The 21,053-nt window shown below is 40.0% G+C and overlaps 1 protein-coding gene across 1 annotated transcript; it reads right to left on the reverse strand.

Moving 5' to 3' along the window:
• Positions 1 to 571: 571 nt before the first annotated feature.
• Positions 572 to 14,139, reverse strand: PDPN (podoplanin; the record flags this gene model as incomplete). The annotated part of the gene is made up of 5 exons (XM_080631000.1): positions 572 to 687; positions 1,066 to 1,101; positions 2,724 to 2,856; positions 3,434 to 3,513; positions 14,064 to 14,139. The coding sequence occupies 5 exons, from the start codon at positions 14,137 to 14,139 to the stop codon at positions 572 to 574; spliced, it is 441 nt and encodes a 146-aa protein (XP_080487126.1).
• Positions 14,140 to 21,053: the final 6,914 nt, after the last annotated feature.

The following is a 21,053-nucleotide window of genomic DNA, read 5'->3' on the forward strand; positions in this document are numbered from 1 at the left end:
GCCTGTAGAACAAAAACCCAGATGTTTTATGTTCATACTTACCCAAATGTTGTGTAGTCTTTAGTCCCTGTTCTTGTATGTCTTATTTCACTTTCCAGTTCATAGTTTGCTTTATCCTAATGCTGTATCAGTAGTACTCAATAAACATAGTGTGGCTTTCTTACTAGTTTGGAGTTTATAAGCACTTCAGATTTACATGGCACCAGTAAATCTTGTTGATACCAAAACAGCTTCTATGAATGTACAGAGTAATAAGATAAAGATCACTTGTGTCACATGTTATCCAGCACTTCCAGAAGTTGGTCCTGTAATACTTTATAGTGGATTTTATCTCTGTGCAGTGGAGTAATCCAAAACCCATGCACCTGATAACTGTTATAACGGCATGAACACAGTGTCTGACTAACTTCTTTGAAGTGTGTAAGTGGGTTTAGATCAGTCACCTCACATTGGTGCCGTGAGGTCATGAAACAGGTTATTGTGTCAAAGCAGCATTAGAAATTTCCAAAGCAATCCCTGTGACCTTGCTCAGAGGATGGTGTTTGTTTGAAAAGCCTGAGTAACAATTTACTTACGAGTACCTGCCTGACATCTTCCTTACAACAGCAATGATGATTCCTGCAAGGATTCCAACTGCAACTATGACTCCAATAATTATTCCAACCAGTGCAATTGTTTCCAGACCACCTGAAAGAAAGTCGGGAATGTTAGCATGTTTCTGATGGAGACCAATGATAGGAGGCTACTGATAGAACTGACAGTGTTGTGCTGCATCCCACTCTTCAGGGAAAGTTGCCTTATCTTGTGAGCTCTGAATTAGGTTGGGTAAGTTCAGCAGGCTTTTCGTAACCTATAAATGTGCTTTTGGACTGGGGCGGGCTCCATAGAGATATAGCCGTGGAGACAGCAATGAAGTGAAACAGAGGAGGAGTTCAGAGAGCAGCTTGTGGCTCCTGCCAAAACTTTTATTTAAGTATAGCATGGGCATCACTAGTAGTTTTTTGAAGGGTATCACCTGGAAGTTAAGTTCTCCCGTGTTTTTGTAAGGGTTGCTTCTGTTCATACCTTTTTCAGTTTTTTCTGGCTCCCCACTCAGTCCACCTGTAAAGCCAAAGAGAGAACAATTTTATAATTACTTGCTCAGCTTTGTATGGAGTTTTTCATCCCAATTTTTAATGCTATATCAAAGTAAAACTTATCTACTTATCCAAGGAAAAAGTTTCTCAAACTTTTATGGGAGTGGTTTGAAGGTGTGTGTAGTAGGTTGTTCTTTCCATAGAAGTGAGCAAATGAGAAGCTTGAGAGAATGAATGTAAAGAGCTCTCTGAAGTAACAGAAATTAAAATCTAAGGGACTGATTGATCTAATATATACTAGTGAAGCTTAAGTGTGATCACATCAAGATCAATAAGGATATACCTGGTATAAAATGATTGAGACAGAAATCAGATTTTAATTGAGTTTATGCCGATATGCTGACAACAAGACACAACTTTATTTGCTGAACTACTCTTTGTTAATAAAGGCTTTTTTGTCAGTTTGAAAGATCCTCAAGTTGCTTAAGTAGTATTTTGTGTCTGGAAGATTGTACAAAACCTGTTTAGTATACTTCTCTAATCCTGGAATTTGTAGCTGAGGACTCATCAGAAACAGATGAAGCACAAATGCTACTTTGAATTCATTACAAGTATGTAATCCCTAATCTTTCATGTTCCCTTTTAGAAACATCTGAAAATTCTACATAAAATTCAAATCTGCTGAACAGTTTGTTATTTAATGCTAAGCTGAGAAGTCTCCACTCAGCAGAGAGAAGCAGGCTGGGAAAGGAGATAAAAGCATGTACAATTTTTAAACAAACGTGTCTGATTTACTGAGGGATATAAAACTGCTGTAGAACATGAAAGCTTCAAAAAGAAGCTAGCGAAAGAGAGAAGTGTTTGCTCATAGCTGCTGTCTAGAGGTAATTGGTTTGGGCTGCTTTGGGGAGAAGCAGTGAATAATATACCTACTACAAGACTTTGTAGAAACCCAATTGATTTGACTGTTTCAAAGCAAAGCCTATGTGCTAAAAACAAACTGACTTGCAGTGGGGTTGACAGATGCCATTCATGTGAATTGGGTTTATCACTAATGTATTCTGATAGGGGAAGCTGACATATCTGTGAACCTGATTGACTTCCAGTATTTCTAATCTGATTGTTGGGCTTGTACTTGAGGTAGAGTCCACAATGAGCATCTGTTGGCAACAGCTACTACTGTTCACATTAAATGAAGAATGGTTTCTTTGAGTTTTCTTAGACACTGCTGAATTTGCATTTGGTTATCAGAAAGTTGGTCTGGAAGCAAAACCACCTCTTTTCTCATGAAGGTTCATCTGATCACTTTAAAGTGAGATTCGTTAGACTGAAGATTAAGTCATTGGTACTGTTATATGACTGAAAGAGCAGAAATTATGATGCTTGTGTTCTCTCCCTTTTTACGGGTATGAGAGTGAAGTGCAAGAACAACCACTGGTGAACAGAATGATATAGCTACTCATTCCTATTATCGGTACACATCTGTGATGAAGTTAGGATGCAGAGTGATTATTGAGTAATTTTAGCAATCTCTTTTCAGCAATGCTACCTTTGAGACCACCTTCAACTTAGTATTTGAATTTTCCAGGTATTGTTTAGTAGGTGGCAGTAGAACTTTGATATAAAAGAACAAATGAAAGAATTTACCATCAGCATTTTCTGTGTTGACTTCGTAACCAGTAGAATTGTCACTGTCTTCAGCTGGGGCAAATGCATTTTCTGTGGTCATCAGTTGTCCAAACTCCAAGAGACTGGTTACACTCTGTAGTCTTGTGGGCAACTACAAGAATTTGGAGGGGGAAAGAGGGGAAAGAAAACCTCAGTACATTTGGTCTGTATGTATGAAATAAGCATTTTAAATCTCTTGGTCTGTCAGGTGGAGGATCTCTTAGCTATCATATGTCATCTTTGATTTGTGTACAGTGACAGGAAAAGTAAGGTGATTTGTCTTCCCAGCCAGAGGCTCTTAAGATGGGATGACCTCTCAGTAGCACTACAGAAGGTGTAGGACAGCACTGCAGAATATTGCAGACCTGCCTTTTTCATTGTTTTTTCTTTTTTACAGTTTGTCAGTTTAGTTTCACTGAAGCTAATGGAAAGATACTAAATTAAAGGTAAATGGCAGCACATAAGCAGTTATGAATCCTTTTTACAGCACAGAACTACTGTAAAAAAAGTGTTTTCAACTTTATTACCTTCAAGCTGATTGCCTGCAAAACAATGATATTGGTGTTAGAGCTCTTATGTTAGAACTCAAGATTATTCTTTATAATGATTATCGAAAATTTAAGACACAATACCAGGAATGTGAAATCAGGGTACCCTAAAGAGACCTCTCTATTCAGAACGATACTCACCAGGGTTGGTGATTCTTCAAGTTCTGTGTCATTTCTGGAATCTGTTGTTGCACTTTCTTCTCCCTCTAGAACTGCACTTGCTGAATAAAATTTTAGGAAATGAGTTAGCATTTTACTTGGTAATCAGGTGTCCTGCCTACACTGACATGGAAATTGTGTTAAACCTGAGATCTGAGTAGTGTTCCATCTCCCTTGCCCTGTGCACTTAGGTTTGCAAAATTATTTAGATTACCTTTGAATTCTGCTATACTCTTGTGCAAAGCTGTAGGATGAAGAGCTGAAATTCACATCCCTTAAACCTGGCACAACCTTGAAGCTTACTGGTTACTAAACACATTGTCTAAGAAGAGATTTCTTTGAGGAAAAAATTTCCCCCTTCCCTCTGGATGGAGGCAACTACTCCAGATCTAAAGTTAGGCATTAACTTATGTATTTGATAAATTATTTCAAGCATCTTCCACTTTTTAAAACAGTAAGAGCTTTCTTCCATTTTTCAGCTCAGTCCCAACTGCAACCTTTATTTTTAGAACTATCTTTAATGTTTATTGGTGTAGCTATAGTTTAGAAACTATTCCTATACAAATCCATTCAGAGCTTTTTTCTAAATTGAACACATTACTTGCTGAATATTGCTGAATAGGGATTTTTTATGTAACAGTGTAAGGTCTCCCTTTTCATTCTAGACCTTCATATGTCACCTGTGTTCTTTGGTGTAACAGACGTGTAAGTTTTGACCTACACAATGTTTTATTTACAAATACCTCAGACTTCATCAATAGGAAAAATAAGATGGAACAAGGTAGAACATGAAAGATGTATATATGAAGACAACTGATAATATCAATGTTAAACATAAGTATCATTTAAGTTTCTTGCTGATTCATAAAACTCTGATCATACATAGTATGATGCTACTGCAGTATGGCATCTCTTGGGAGTTTCTAATTCAGTGTGCTTAAAAAGCTTGGTGAGGCTGCTGTTATGCTGCTGCATGGGGCGTAAGGGTTTCTGCTAACTCCAGATAACAGTGTTTTAAGCTAACAGCTAATAACAGCCATTGTCCTGAGTGAAAACTGCAGGCAAAGCCCCTTAAACTTCTGAAAGATTCTTTCCTGGATTCCAATTTTGCATCTAACGTTAATTTCAGCAATTGGAGCAAAAGTTTGTCCAAGTAAGTTGTTGCCAGGAAACAGTGCACTGATGGCTGAAGGTTAAAATAAAAATGTTATTTCAAATGAAAAAGCCAATATTTAATTTTGAAACAAGTAACAAAATTACACTGAGCACTTTAAAGGAAACTTTTCATACAGAGGATGAATGATTTGACATTGGAAAAAAGCAATCTCTGGTTTTGCTTGAAACTCTCATCTGAATTGTACTGGAAACTTGCAAATATTTTTCCTTGCTCCCAAAACTCAGTTTTGAACCAAACTAACGCTTTTTCATCCGTCTCTGGCATTGTAAGACTGAGAGCTTTGTCCCATTGCCAGGAGCCCAAACACTGATCTAAACTTAAACTTCTAATTCCTGGTTTACCCAAGTAAATAGAGTTTTATATTTTTACACCTTTATAAACCCAAATGCAGATACGCTTTCATTTGAAGAGCCAAAAGGGTGTGCGAGTAGTACTTGAGACACAAACAGATGAAGAAAGTATATTCATATTATGCCAACATGAGGTCTAATTAAGCCAGTGAGTCTCCCAAAAATCACCACCGAATCCATGGAAAGTCTAGAACAGGCCGAGGTAAGTTATTTTTACCATCTAGCTTAGAAATAGGGTGTTTTGGTCATATTTGATTGAAATACCCTAGGTGAGCAGCCTTGCATACTTTTCTGTTGAGATAGCATTGAGGGGCCTGATTTAAGTGTGTTGCTTTAGCCACCATCTACCTATCAGGGCATTTTTAAGATATGGCACTACTTTGTAATATTTTTGTAAGTGTCTTTAAAGTACAATATTGGAATTATGCTCTGTAAACACTAAGTATAATGAAAGAAATTGCAGTAGGGCTGAATGTGAATTGTGTATGGGTCAGTTTACCTTGTAATCCCAATTGGAACTGAAAAAACATCCCTCATTCACCAGTTGCAAAATAAGCCCAGATGGAGAGAACCAATTGCCAAAGGAAAAACCCAGAGTTAGCAAGCAGCTTCTTTGAATATACTGTTGGCATGCCAGTAGCTTTCAGCCCTGGAGAGTTACCTGACACTGAAGGTAGGACAGTGTCACACAACAAAGGTGGAAAGAATTAGTTTGTCACAAAGAAGCATGAAATCATTATTCTTTGTGTGATAAAGTTACTGCAGATTCTTGGCAGTGAATGAAATGTAGAAAATCTCCTTCAGTGCATTTGCCCTCTGGGTACAGTGATTGATAAAAGGAGGTTGCCCAGATTAATCTAGCCTAATTTTAGGTTCTTAAAGGGGCCTAAATAAAATGTCTGCTTGCTCTTATCTCCTTTCATAGTCTGTAGGGAAAGATAAATCTAGAAGGTAATTCAGCTCACCTGAGATTTGGGTCACCCTAGGTAGTGCTGCCTTTCCTTTACTGCAAAGGGAAATGAGAATAATATGGCTCCCCTCTTACATGCCTCAAGCTTATTGATATCTGTCGTCGTGTCCCTGTCCTGTCCAATCCACATAATTCTGTGTTCAAGTTGAGCTCGAGGATTTGCTGGGGAATAGTCCCTGACTGTATTTCTAGGTTTGTTTTTCTGGAGAGACAGTTGGGGGTGGTAGTTAAGCTGACACTACTAACTGACCAAAAGACTGACTGGGATGTAATTTAGCGGTGTACTACATTTGTAAGAAGGAATACTGGATACCAGACAACTCTTTGGCAAAGAAATTTGTAATAGAGTGAAAAGTGTTTAACTGGAATTGAGAGAAACTATTGGACTTGAAATGTCTTTCCTTCGACCCAGTACAAGGCACATACATCACTGACATCAAAGAGACTGTAAATAGGATGCAAGGCTGTATGTGCTTTAGTTATTTGTTTGTTTTGTCTAATGTGGGTGAGTGTAGCAAGAGCCATAGGGTTAAGTAGTGCTTTTGCATATGTTCTTGATATGATCTTCGAGGAGGCTGTAAATGAAAACATTGACTCACAGTGCTGTGATTGTCTCCAACCAGCATTATGGTCTCTTCTATTTGCAGCTATATGTTGCTGCAGATTTAAAAGAATCACTGCATCTCTTTCTGCCAGAGTTCCAGCTGGGTGTGTTTCAGTTCAAAGTCCTCAGCTGCTATCGGGCTGCCAGCTTCTCACACCAGGAGAAAATGGGATGCCTTTAAAAGTTTAATACTGCTTTGAAACCATCCCATGGGTAAGCATCCCATGACCCAGTTAGGGGAAGATGAGCTCACTGCTCATTGTTATGCACGGAATGACAGTTTACTAGAAAAACCTCTTAGGGTTGCTTTCAAAGCACAGTGGTTGTGTTGGAAAGTGAGTGGTAATTGTTCATTAGCATTTCTTTCAGGTGTCTCCAAACCCAACAAAGATACTGCTGAAGATGAAAAATGTTGTAGGATCTTGTTTCTTTCCTGTCAGCCTGAATAAACCCAGCCACTAGTGGGCAAAGGCAGTTGTAAGCCTGTATTTTATCTTAGTCCTTGAAATAGGAAGCCCTCAAAATAGGATGTTTCCATCTCTGTGATAAAAGAGCAGTAGATAAAAATAGGTAACCTTAAAGGATTCCCTCTAGCAAGAACTGAAATAACCTTTATTGCTCATTGCCCCTCTGCTCCTATTAAAATAAAAGCAGCTTCAGTTATTTATAACAACTAAAAAAAAATCCGCAGGTGAACTGTTAAACTAAAGCTTTGAGCTTAGAATTCAACTTTATGTGTATCTTATTGATATCATATTTTATCCTATCCAGCTGTGCCAAATAGGTGCTTTGGGGAATGCTGCTCTAGAGAAGCAAGGGAAAGAATTTAGTAGGACAGGTCACTTGAGAGATACCACTCTTCTATTTGAGATATTACTGAGCTAACATCTGGACTTTACTAATGGTTTTCAGTATCTGCTTCCTGAATTGTTACAGACCAAGTGGTGGTTGAAGGACTCTGTGTGTACGTGTGTATTGGCTGTCCTGTTTTGCCAACATTTTAGTCAGCATTTGTCCTGATACAGGAATTCCCTTTCTGAGGAAGTATTCTTCACTCACCGATTTGAGCAAAGTGAGTCTTAGAGTCAGTATCTTGTTACTGGAACCAATTCAGCTCTAGTTCAATGGAAACTTTTATTAATAGTGGTGGGAGCTGAACAAAACTGTGTGATTTGATAAGGTATCTGCCTTCAGAATACAGAATGTCTCAGCAGCAGCTCTGTGATTTTCAAAACCAGTTTTGTCAGTTATTTGGCTTCATCCTCAATTTAAATATATTCCAGAGTCAGGTCCAAAGCCGACCTCATCAGCCCAACCTTCTCTGGTAGGAGTTTTCCATCATTTCTCTATAATTGCATAAGTATTTTCTGGGATTTATAAAAGCATATAGTTGTCTTTGTGTGTGTGAAGTTGTTTCATGCTGCCAAATACAGGCTACAGAACATTTTGCACTTAGAAAATTTGAGGGTTTCAGGAATATAATATAGTTTATCCTGAGTTTTACCTTCTGGATTTTGAGGGTTTGGACAGTTAAAATTTTCAGGCTCTAGAAAGGAAGTTCTTCATGGAAACTGAAATTCTCACTGTTCCTCTGGTTCCAGCATTATTCATGACATCTGCAGTACGCTGAGCACTTCGCGTCATTACCCTCTTTGGGGCCACAGCATTGGCATATCTTGTGTTAATTCCTTCTGGTAGTTGGACTAATGTATCATGCCATAATAAAGAAATGCCCTGATGTATGCTTAAGTGTCTAGGCTTCTTGTTCAGGAGAAAGTACGTACTGGCTGTGGGAATCCTGCAATGCTTACTACAGTTTTCTTTCACAAAGACTGACAGCTTTGCTGTAATGAAGGAAGCTGATGACAAAATACCGTGATCGTATATCTGCCAGTTAAAAAGTGGCTGTGATGCACAAGAAAGGATTTAGTTCAGCCTTCTTCAGAGTATAGCTGCCTTTGTTCAGATATTCCCTGTAGCTCTTGATGACAGTGTTTTGCTGAATTGTCAAAAACATTTCCTTTGGTCACCACACCCTACTACAGATGGTTTCTATTGCTATGACTGGCTTAGCCAAAGGAACAAAATCAGAGTTGAATTCTACAGTGCCAAGTGACAAAGAACTATGTCCTGGGTTCAGCTACTCTGCTGCTTCTGAAGGAAATCACATGGCTTCTGAATGTTACAATATTCTACATGGCCATATTTGATACCCACAGAAAAGCAAAATAAAGTATATTTTAACTGGGCAGATAGAGAGGAAAATAGCACTTGAAGAGCAATGATGTGTATATGACCCACAATCAAAGCTATGAAACAAAGCCACAGGAGGAAGTGGTGGTAACTTACTAAGCTTTTTCTTGTGCATGATAAAATTAACCACAGAGCTGTGGGCATTGAAAAGGAAAAGAATATTTAATTCCATTATGGAGTATTCCTTGGAGAACTGGAGAACTAGAAGTGAATCTTCTGAGATTTATAGTTTTAATACTGTTGCTGTGTCCGTCTCTGATTTCTTACCTGACAATTACACTGAATTCAGAGATGTTATCCCATGAATGTAGGGTAAAGCCACTTTCTTATCGGTATTTTCTGCCCCATGACCTTGCTGCCCTGTTTGAGGTCTTACTAGCAACTTTGTTGTTTCTTCTGAGCAGTAAGGGTTTGACTGGGGCAACAACACTGGACTTGTGATCAAATATAAGTCTCTTCTGCATCTTTCTGTAAGTGGCACCTGAAACTGGAGCACTGCATTTATCACTGCATTGCTGACAAGGAGCATTGCAGGTAAGACAAGGAGGAAAGTATCAAACTTTGTATAACATGTCAGCAAATCTGAGGCTATGTGCAGCAGAAAGCAGACAATCTGTGTACAAATATTGGCGTATTTAAATGGAGATGAAAGGAATTAGGAAATGACCTCTAATACAGTAATAAACTAATTTTTTTTCTCTGAATCACTTCCTTCCCAAACTCTGAGACTATAACCATATGCCCTTTCACAGCTGCCTTGGTGAAGGTTACTAACCCCGTGTGTCTGCCAGCAGAACTGTTTGCATGATCATTTCTTAACTCATTTGTTTGAAATATGCATACTAAACTGGAAACCGGTCAGGCTTTCATTTTGTTCACACAGCCATTTCTGGTTAGCTGCTTTATATTGCCACCCTGCAAGCAAGATCCGTTCAAATATGTTTAGTCTGACTTTGATACTAACTAATAACTAATATTCGGGTGGGTTTCACAGTCATGAAAACTTTAATACGCGTTTGGAATGAAGTGTGTCCCCTTTACAGATTTCACAGTATCTCATATACTACCAAAGCTCTCCTAAGAGAATATGTATTTGCTTGAAATGGTGTACACAGCTGAATTGTGCCCTCGCAAAGGACTATTCTGATGCAGTTTATGCTGGATGTTGTAGTGTTTGTAATCAACAAATACAAAGATGGAAAAAAACCATGAGGAAGTCTTAAAGCAACATGAGAACGTGCTCAGCATCAGCTTCTATTTGCTTTGAGAGTCTTGGCCAAACTTCTGAGACAGTGAGTTAAAATCAATAGTAAATTTAACTCATTGTTTCTCATTTGTTTCTCTGTAGAACATCCCAGCGTACCTATACTCCCAATCCTACATCTCTCTCTGAAATGCTCTGCAGCATGTTGTGCCCCACACAGCCATGGGAGCTTTGCTGTAACATGAATTCAAGCTGAGGGTATGGTATGTGCACACAAAACTTAGAGGAGGCCGTTTTGGAGGCTGCCTTCTCTGCAGCATGAATCCAGGATGCAGTGAATAGTAGGACCTGGCAGCATTTGGCTTCCATCCTTTAGTCCCTAACCACATCCAGACAAAAAGCAAACAAACCAACAAAACAAATGTGCAGCTGAGACAGGCCATGTGTTAGGGCTGGGCAAACAGTAGTTTCTGTGGTCTGCATGGATGTATGGCTTGCCTTAGATGACATGAAAAAGAAACACTGCATGCTTCTCCCAGAGCCCAACAGCCTGAATGCTGTGGGTTATCCTTTACTGGCTTTTTATTTTGTATTAAAACATGCTTGAGGTTCTCAGCTGCTGGTTTCTGCAGATGATTTTCAAGTTCTAGATCTTGGGTTGGAAACCATTGAATTACAGGAGCTGAGAATCTGGATGCCTTTTCTTCGGTTTTCACTGTGCAGCCTGAGTTAAAAGTCCACTTGTAAGCTTTCAAATACCAATCTTTTGCTTGTAAAGTTACACAGATTCAAAACCTATCCTTTGTGATAGGGATGGGCAAGCCTCTCTGAAGCCTCTTTGCTTTCCCTGTGAAGAGGAAAAAGCAAATTTTATCTATTCTCTGCTGGTCTTTTACCAAGATACTGCAGAACAGAGTCACTAAGTTGCGGACTTACTAATTGAGATCCATTAAGATGTTTTTCTCCTCTTTGTGATGAGTAAGTTTTGGGTATTGGACATGAAGAGCTAGATTCATCTCATGCTAATGTAGTTTTCCAGAGGCCTGTGTGGGAACACATGCACAAGTGCACTCATCATTCATGATGCAGCCAGATGCAGAGTGAAAGGCTTACTGCGTACAAAACTGATTCTTCTGAGTCACATGTGACTGTTCATTTTGGTGGTTCATTTTATGTACTACCAGCAGTTACCCAGTTTGATTTTCAGAAGTGTTCGGAGTAAACCAAGATCTATTTGAACCAATCATTTCTTGTTATTTTGTCAATTCTAGTCTTCATGATTTTGAAAAATATAAAATACTTTTTAGTCTTTCATATTTGACTGTAAACTTCAGTTTCCTCTTACCATATAAACACTTTTCATCTAACTACTCTATGTGTTTACTTATAGTCCAACAGAAATATAATGTCACGTGACCTAGTATAAACCTGTTTAATTGAGACTTGCATAAGGAGATACAATCTAATATTTGCCTCTAGGTAAGATCAGGCATGTGGACAAGTGACATGTGGTAACTTGTTAAACAATCTCGTTAGTTTTTGTTCATGTTATGTGACAGCCAATAGAGTCACCTCCTTCCCTGCAATGATACCTGCACCAGGGGAAAGGTTTCAGACTAGGAAATGTCACCTCCCTAAAGCACTTGTGCTTCTAATTGTTTGATTAATGCTGTGCCCAGAAAGAATCAGGTTAACTTCCATTTCAACTCATTTGGTCTGATCCTGTGTGCAAAGGTTTGGCTGAGTACTTACGTGCAGAACAGGATCACAGGACAAAAATTATCTGGTAATCACTGGATAGGAAATATTTAGCTTATAATACTCTAAAGATTCATCAGCTTGTATAGAGTCCTCAGGGCTCTCCTTGCTTGTAAGAACAAGAAAGTAGTTGGCTGTTTCAGTGAGGATTTAAACTATGAATGGATAACACAAATAGAGTGTTATCCATCAGCAGATACTGATGAAACTACTCAGATTGTGGATCCCTTATTTGAAGGGTGAAAAATGCTATGCTTAAAACCAGGATCAACAGCTGAATTCAGTTTATTTGGCAGTTCAAGGAGGAATTTGGAACCAATAATCTTTTTGGAAATACGCTTCCTGATTGAAACAAACCTGCTTTTCTTGAGTCAGTCTCAATCCATAAAAGAGTGTCCAAATATAACAGAAAGATGGCTGTAGACTTTTTTTCCTTTAAAACCCTCGGGCCAAATTGTCTACGCCTGAGGTTCAGGTATCTGAACATACCCACTCCCCTGAGTATTATACAAGCCTAAGAACTTCTATTTTCACTATCTGTGCAGGCACAGATTGCCCAGGGTGAAATTGTCATTCTAAGTCTAGTCTAACTTGTAATTGCTAATGGTTATCAGTAAACAGCACTGATACACGTGCTAAATAATTGAGACTTGCTTATTTTATATCTGGAGTCTATTTTCCTAGTGTGCCCTTTGGAGGTTATCTGAAATGACTTGTTCCACATGAAGTCATAAAACCTAAACAGACACGGAAGGCCTTAAATACTGTGAACTGTGTTCTAGATCCAAGTGTGGAGTTCAATGCAAACTACATGGGAAATAGAGGTAGAATCTTGCACGCAGGAAATACTTCAACATTCTTCTGGCTGGCAGGATTTCAACCTGAGCATTGCTGGGCTCCTTCTCTTAGGATTGAGAGAAAGAAAATATACTTAAAAATTCCCCAAAAGCTTGTGATGGAGATGTAAGATCTTTTCCTACAAGAAAAGGTATCTGGTATTATGGTATCTTAGAAACTGATGGAGAGAATTCTATGAATTTGGGATAGTTTTTCCTCATTTCTCATGGCTTTAAGCTTTGGTCCAGGTAATACTGATACTTTTTCAGGTAAGCTGGCTCAGTAGGCCTAGAAAGGAATAGTTGGGACTTGCCTAATTTCTGTGGATTTTACATTTTCTGTGAAATTTTGAAGTGCAACTCCAAGCTTCCAGCCTCACATTCTGACATCCAGTCCAGAGCACCTGGAATTATCATTAGAAGTCTCAAGCCAACATTCACACGTCCTGTATATTGATATAGCTGCACTATTCCAGTGGAATGATACAGATTGACACCAAGCCAAAATTAGGTCACATCGTTCAGTTAGGGTCCCTCGATCTAAGTCAGACCAGTAGGTTTATGCTTTGGAAGACAAGCATCTGTTTACTGTTTCAGAGCACTAGGACTTGGGACATGTTCCATAGCAACAGCAGCTGTATTTTACCACTACAGGCATATTTTCTGTTTGCACATACCTCACACATCAGGCATGTTGCCTGATGGCCAATTCATTCGTAATGAGTCAAATACTATGCAGAAAGAGTGGGTTTTTTTGAATGCAAAATTCCTGGAATCAAGTACTGCTCAGGGTAATGCTGATTTACTGTTAATCAGACTCTTCTGTAGCTGTAAAAAGACTTAATCTGTTTTACGTTAAAGTGTGTGGTTTGTTTTTCTTAAAAAAATATAAATAAATAGTTTGCCAAATAAACTTTCTAAGTAGATACTTAATGCTCTTCAAATCTATCTTGCATGATAATCCTTCCTGGTTTCCCTCGCTTGTATACATTGCTTACGGCTAAGTTAGTATTAGCAAAATCCTGCATAAGGCTCAAATTCTAAGCTGTTGTAATGTCTCAAAGTACGGAAGCTAAACTCTTGAATGGAAAGATTTACAAGTTACTGTCACAGAGTTTCACCACCTAAATATCAGTTACCACTAAATTATTGCTTGCAGTCATCTTTGCATATATACAGTGAAACTACAAACATTCCAAGCGCAGATGCTGTGCCTTCACTGTCTGCTTGTACCCTTCTTCCTTTACACAGACACACTCTAATAGAGCGTAACTCATCTGAAAACTTTGGATGTGTTTCTTTCCCAATTACAGCCATAGTAGATGCTGAGGAGTAGCTTAAGGATTTGAAGGAAAGTTTCATAAACAGGACAGAGCAATTCTATTGGCTATGAGTAAGCATACAAACTATTACATTACAGGAAATAACTGGAAATCATTGTAACCAACATTTCTTCTTACCTTCTTCAGCAAGTGCTATGAAAGGTACTCTCCCTAGAACGAAGATGAAGAATTGAACTTTGATCATAATAAACATCTTTGATCTGCTTTGAGAATGGTTTTCCGATCCTGAGACCAGATGGATTCAAATTCAGATCAAGTTTTTGGAGAACTGAGATCACAAAAAGAAATTGCTGCAAAAAATACTTTGGTATTCCTGATATTCCTTTAAATGCTGTAGTCTAGAGAGGGAAGGTTTTCCCAGATGATAACTATACAACTGAGGAAAGCTGAGTGAAGTCAGCATTATTTGCTTTAGCCAAGGGGTGGGAGCATGCCTAAGGTGGTCCTCAAAGAAGAGCCAGGCCCGCCCTCTGCACTCTGTTTGGTCAGTACTAAAATGATGATCTCAGCCCAGGTTTAAAGTTACAGGAGCTGTTGTGGCTTTCAGAAGACTCTTATTTAGTAAAGGGGGAAAGGGTATTTAGGCGGAGGGAGGTGTTCAGGGAGTTCTCTCCCTTCTGCAAACTGTCCTTAAGAAATATTTAAGGAACAACGCTAAGGACATTTTTCCTGTTATTTCCAGCAAGGAACTAGTGTTTTTGTTCATTTCAAAGCGAGCGCCCATGTTTATCTGAGCGAGTGTGGTAGTGAATGTGCAGTTAGGGAGACTGAAATAGTTTTAGGACAGGATATTTAATTCTGCAGTAAATACTGTCTGAATTTTTCTGCATGTTGAAGTCTCTCTTGTGTCCTCAAGTGCCATCTAGCTGTCCTCCACCATCAGTCTCTGCCCACAGGCTTGCTGTCCTCGTCGGCGTGCTAATACAACCCTACAGAGGTGGAGGTTTTTCCCTTTTCTAAGGGAAAGTATGTAGCTAGTAGTAGTAAAGCTGTACAACGGTCTGTGCAAGACTTGATATTTTTTCTTGTGTATGTTTCTGCCCGTCAGCATTCTATGGCATGAATGCAAGACTAGATGAACATCCTACCAACATCTGTAACAGATACTACTTCTCACAAGTCATGGTTGTTAGACAGGAAATGGGACTGAATTAGGACTTGGGAAGCAATGATTTATATTAATCCTTTTCTGAATCTTCCCTTGTCATGGGAAAGTCATAATCTAATGATTGACATCTATTTAGCAATGTGGTGAGTTTTAATCAGGGTTCACATGTACCAGTGTGCCACATGGCTGAGTGGAGGAAGAATGTGACCTCCCTGGGTTTCTATACCTCAAAGTCCTGCGGTGCCAGGACATTAGGCTTTGAAGCATAGATTTGTTTTCTTTCTGCTGAGAGCTGTGGAGGAGGTCACCTCTGCAGGAGAGTGGGGCACACTTATGGACGAGGTTTTCACTATAAAAAACAACTCTGAAACATGTCTACGTTGTTTTGCTCAGTGATTGATAGTCAGAGCTGACCCCACAACGCTTTGTTGCACTATGAAGGAGCAAAGCAAGTCCACACATAAGCAGTGGTAGTAATGTACAGAGGGCTGCAGGTGGGAAATGCAACACCTTCCATAAGCCTTTTCTTTTGAAAGTGATAGGTGCCAAAGGAATTCATTAGCTATAGATCTAAGTTATGGTGCTGTAATTGTACTCGTTGGATTGAAGAAGACTAGGAGAGCAGGATTTCAAACAGTCAGTGTTAATGCAAAGAAACAACAGGCAATATTGGCCCATTTCTTTAGAAAAACAGTGAAATATTGCCACCTACTAATTTTCAGCATGTCATGAGTCTTAAAATCTGGGATTAATTATTCCTCAATAATGCAGCTTCAGATTTACTTAAAGAATGTTTGCTTATTGGGCAATGCCATCATGTGAAGCTGAGATTTGCTGGGGGGAGTATATCAGTTTTAATGAAATTTACTTTGAAAAATGGAAACAAATCATTTTTACCATATCAGAGCAGACTATCTGGAATTCTGTCTGTATCTTCAGAACCAAAACTGAATGTAGTACACTATGAAAGACAAACTGGAACAAACAGTGACTTCTTAATGTTAATAAGTTAGTAGGAACAAAGAGAAGGTATTAGGATTTCACTCAGTGTCCTTCAAAGGTGCTCTGAAGATATGTCACATTTATGATTGTTCATAGAAACAAATCTGCCTCAGGTTTAAGAATAAGCTTTTCTAAGGAAGGACAAGCTCTGTGCTGAATGAAATAATATTTTCCTTTAAACAGTACTGTATTCTGGATATAGAACTGGAGCTCCTGAGCTTTCAGGAATTGTAGATGTCCAAGCTCCAGTGGCTGCTTCAATACTTTTTAACATTTTTAGTATTCTTCCCAATAAGGAATAGTTTCTCCTATAGCAGCTATTTCTGCTGCTGCTCATAGAAAAACTCTTTAGAAAAATTTACTGAACTATGAAGAAGTCAATAAAATCAGCTTCTATCATGGTATCAAAGTGACAGATATACAAACATACATGTATCAAAGGTATACAAAGGAAAGGAATTTGCCTACCAAGTTGGTGAAAAAGCTAGAATTGTCTTACTATTTGTCATCTTGTTAATTGTTCTTAAGGAAACAATGCAATTGTTAGTGTAGAACTAATTGTTCCTTGGGGACAACAGTGATAAGAACTTGCCTTCTAGTGGGGTCAGCATGTTGCTGAGTAAGGAGATTAAGGCTGGGAGCCATTGCTGAGCCCTCTGATTTAAACCATCAACTGAATTCTTTCAGAAGAGCCAATATACCCTTAAAAGGGAGTATGGAGCCAGGGAGAGAGGAAGGAGCAGTTTTCCTCTGAACTGTAACAAATCAATGGGTTTTAATGAAACTGTAGTTTAACATATTATAATTTGGTTAAGTCAATAGGGTTTGTGAAAATGAAGGAATTATTCTAGGTTCTGATTTAACAATTCATCTGTGTTTAAAGCAGCACTGAACCATGTGCTCTGCTTGCTTCAAAACAGAAGTTAAGCACTTACTCTATGTAAGTGCATGTCTCTGGGAGTGGACTTGCACGTGTGCTGCAGCGCTGCAGTGAACTGAGGTCTATGAAGAGATGTCGTAATTTGGTCTTTTTTGTTCTGGGTGTGTTCTGACAGTCCCCACAAATTGCCAGGATATGAGTGCATGGGCGCCCTCCTTTTTTCCTCAATTTTTCGGCCAGGCAGCTCTGTTTTCAATCACAGTGTTTTAAGGGAGGAGGTGGAAAGGGTCTTGAGTACAAGCAGCCCTCATGTTTTCTTTTCATTATCTGGCGTTTCTGCCTGAGTGTATCAGTCATGTACACAGCCTTGAGAGGCTTAGTCTGTCTCTAGTTTAGCAAGAGCAAAGAATGAAACAGACCTGGGGGAGTAGAAAAGTAGTGACTGTATCCTGCAAAGTGTTATGCCTCAGTGGGCAGAAGTGTGGGATGATGTTTTGCCCTGAATCAGTGTTGCAATATGAACCCAGGAGTGCTGAAGTCAATAAAAGACTCCCTGTTGTCATAAATGGGCCTTTAAAGAGCAGCTCTGGTATGAGTGAGGGCAGCCGTCCTCCGATCCTGTGTAACTGCTCGTGCAGGGCGTGAATGTAGGCAGCTCAATTTCTGTGGCTGTAGGACTGCACTGGTCCATCTGCCTACATACACCCTTCTGAAAGTGCAGTGCTTTATGATGATCTCTTCCCTGGTATTATTTGGCCTTATAATTGGCAATGGTTTGGCAGTTTATCCTGGAACTGATTGCATTTTGCCGCTCATGGAAATAATCTGTAGGTGTACATTTAATTCATCTACACTGTAAAACTCTAGCTCCAGATTTCCTTTCTGTGCAAGGAAACACTATGATCCAGAAAGTAAGGAATGCTCCATAGGGCAGAGTGTGACAATGAGCTCTGGGGAAAATGCTGACTCAGCTCCTGAGGTTAATGGGCAGGAGAGGTGAAGGGATGGTTGTAACACAGTATCACAGTATGCTAGAGATTGGAAGGGACCTCAAAAGATCATCCAGTCCAATCCCCCTGCCAGAGCAGGAACACCTAGATAAGGTTACATAGGAATGTGTCCAGGTGGGTTTTGAATGTCTCCAGAGAAGGAGACTCCACAACCCCCCTGGGCAGCCTGTTCCAGTGTTCCGTCACCCTCACTGAGAAGAAGTTTCTTCTCAAGTTTAAGTGGAACCTCTTGCGTTCCAGTTTGTACCCATTACCCCTTGTCCTATCATAGTTTGCCACTGAGAAGAGCCTGGCTCCATCCTCGTGACACTCCCCCTTTATATATTTATATACACTAATAAGGTCACCCCTCAGTCTCCTCTTCTCCAAACTATAGAGACCCAGCTCCCTCAGTCTTTCCTCATAAGGGAGATGCTCCACTCCCTTCATCATCTTTGTCGCCCTGTGCTGGACTCTCTCCAGCAGGTCCCTGTCCTTCTTGAACTGAGGGGCCCAGAACTGGACACAATATTCCAGATGCGGTCTCACCAGGGCAGAGTAGAGGGGAAGGAGGACCTCTCTCGACCTACTGACCACCCCCCTTCTAATACACCCCAGGATGCCATTGGCCTTCCTGGCCACAAGGGCACAGTGTTGGCTCATGGTCATCCTGCCATCCACTAGGACCCCCAGGTCCCTCTCCCCTACACTGCTCTCTAACAGGTCGTTCCCCAACCTATATTGGAACCTGGGGTTGTTCCTGCCCAGATGCAGGACTCTACACTTTCCCTTGTTATATTTCATCAAGTTTCTCCCTGCCCAACTCTCCAGCCTGTCCAGGTCTCGCTGGATGGCAGCACAGCCTTCTGGCGTGTCAGCCACTCCTCCCAGCTTAGTGTCATCAGCAAACTTGCTGACAGTACACTCAATTCCCTCATCTAAATCATTGATGAAGATATTAAATAATACTGGTCCCAGTACTGACCCTTGAGGCACTCCACTAGATACAGGCCTCCAACTGGACTCCACCCCATAGACTACAACTCTCTGGCTTCTGTCCTTCAGCCAGTTCGCAGTCCATCTCACTACCTGATCATCCAGGCCACACTTCCTCAGTTTAGCTATGAGGATGTTGTGGGAGACTGTGTCAAATGCTTTGCTGAAGTCAAGGTAGACCACATCCACTGCTCTGCCATCATCCATCCACCGTGTTATTTCCTCATAAAAGGCTATGAGGTTGGTCAAGCATGACTTCCCCTTGGTAAAGCCATGTTGACTGCCCCTCATAACCCTCTTATCCTTGACATGCCTTAAGATGGCATCAAGGATAAGGTGTTCCATCACTTTCCCAGGGATGGAGGTGAGGCTGACCGGTCTATAGTTACCCGGGTCCTCCTTCTTGCCCTTTTTGAAGACTGGAGTGACATTTGCTTTCCTCCAGTCCTCAGGCACCTCTCCCGTTTCCCAAGACTTGGTAAAGATGATGGAGAGTGGTCTAGCAATGACTTCCACCAGTTCCCTCAGTACCCGCGGGTGCATCCCATTGGGACCCATGGATTTATGGATGGGTCATATGAACACAGCTCCAGATGTTTCATGAAGCTGTTAATTGTACTTACCCTCAGATGACAACAAACTTGTTACTATTTTCCTGAGATGCTTCAGGAATAATTCCCCTTTTCACTACAGCTACCTGAAAACCACAAGGAAATATATATATAGAGAGAGAGGTCTAAACTTCGTAGGGCTGTTACCAGAATTGATATTCAATTTTTCTTGTGTTTGACTGTTTTAGAAACCCTTTGAGCACACCTGAATCTTCTAGGATGGAAGTTCAGGAGCGCCAAGCATGCAGAGCTCCTGTAAACTGAGCCTGGACGTGCCTGTCCCTTCTGCAGGCCCAGGCTCTAGTGTCTCAAACTGGACAGGAGGTTTCTGCAGCTTTGGGTTATGTATCACAAGAAGCTGCCTAAACATCAGTTAAGAAAAATGCAACCTATGGACAGAATTTGCTTTTGATTTCCACCTCCAGAAGAATTTGGTTTGTGGATACTCTCTGCTTGTGATTTAATGTTTTCAAAGAGTAAATCTATTATATTATGTAAAGGATTCAAAAATGGAGATGGGCAATTCTGTACAGCATGATTTGCTCAAAGGTTACCTCACAGTAAAGCAAAGTTGAAAAACTGTAGCTGTCATTCTGGGTCTTCTCCTCTTTCAAGTCCTGGAACATCTCCTAAAACTGAATTGTGTGGTTTTGTGTATGTCAGTACCTGCCAAAAGGGGTGGGTTTGGCTGAAAAGGGGAAACAGGAAATGGCTTGAAAATTAATAAAGCTTGCAGAAAACAATTTCTGTGCTTCTGACCAAATATTGCAGGGCCCACAGCTGCCCCTGGGGTACAGAAACAGGAAATCTGGCAACAGAAAGAGACTGCATCTTTTCAGTTCCAGAGCAGATTTGCAAAGGATATAATCAAAGTGAATGCTTAATTTCCACTTTTTGAGTATAATTCTAGTGAAAGAGTAGGGAATACTGGTTTATTTTGTATGTGCTGGAGATACAGAAAACTTACATGAGTCACAGTTCTGTGGGAGGAGAAATTCTGGCAGCATGTGAGCTGTATATTCATGGGAAATAGGGTTAGTCAGGTGCAAGCCCGGGCTTTGAAACCTGTCAGCAGTGCCCAGTCTCTGACAACTTGTGCGACTTTGGGACAGTAGAGGGGTAATTTGGATATTCCTCTTTCAAGAGATGAGGCATTTTTGTTGCCTTTTTACATGTGTGTATATAGAGAGAAGTCATCTCTCTATATGCATTTGCAGGTCTACATAGTGGACTTGAAACTGAGTATGGATGACTGTGTTCCCATGTTATGGGGTTATTTACATGGAAGTCAAAGATTCTTAAAAGGCTTTGCAGAAATACAGACTCTTGCCCTCAGAAATGGCCTTTACCTTCCCTTATTTACAAACCGGTAAAGTTGAAGTCCATAATATCTCTTCATTGATTTGCATAGGCTTTAAATAGGCATGGCTTTATGGTAGATTTTGGTTTAGAGTCAGTGTGCTTTTAGTTCCTAATGTCTCGAAATGCATTTGGTATGCAAGATATGAGAAAAGGGCAATC

The sequence above is a fragment of the Psittacula echo genome (assembly GCF_963264785.1).
Source record: "Psittacula echo genome assembly, chromosome: 17".
NCBI classification, from domain to species: Eukaryota; Metazoa; Chordata; class Aves; order Psittaciformes; family Psittacidae; genus Psittacula; species Psittacula echo.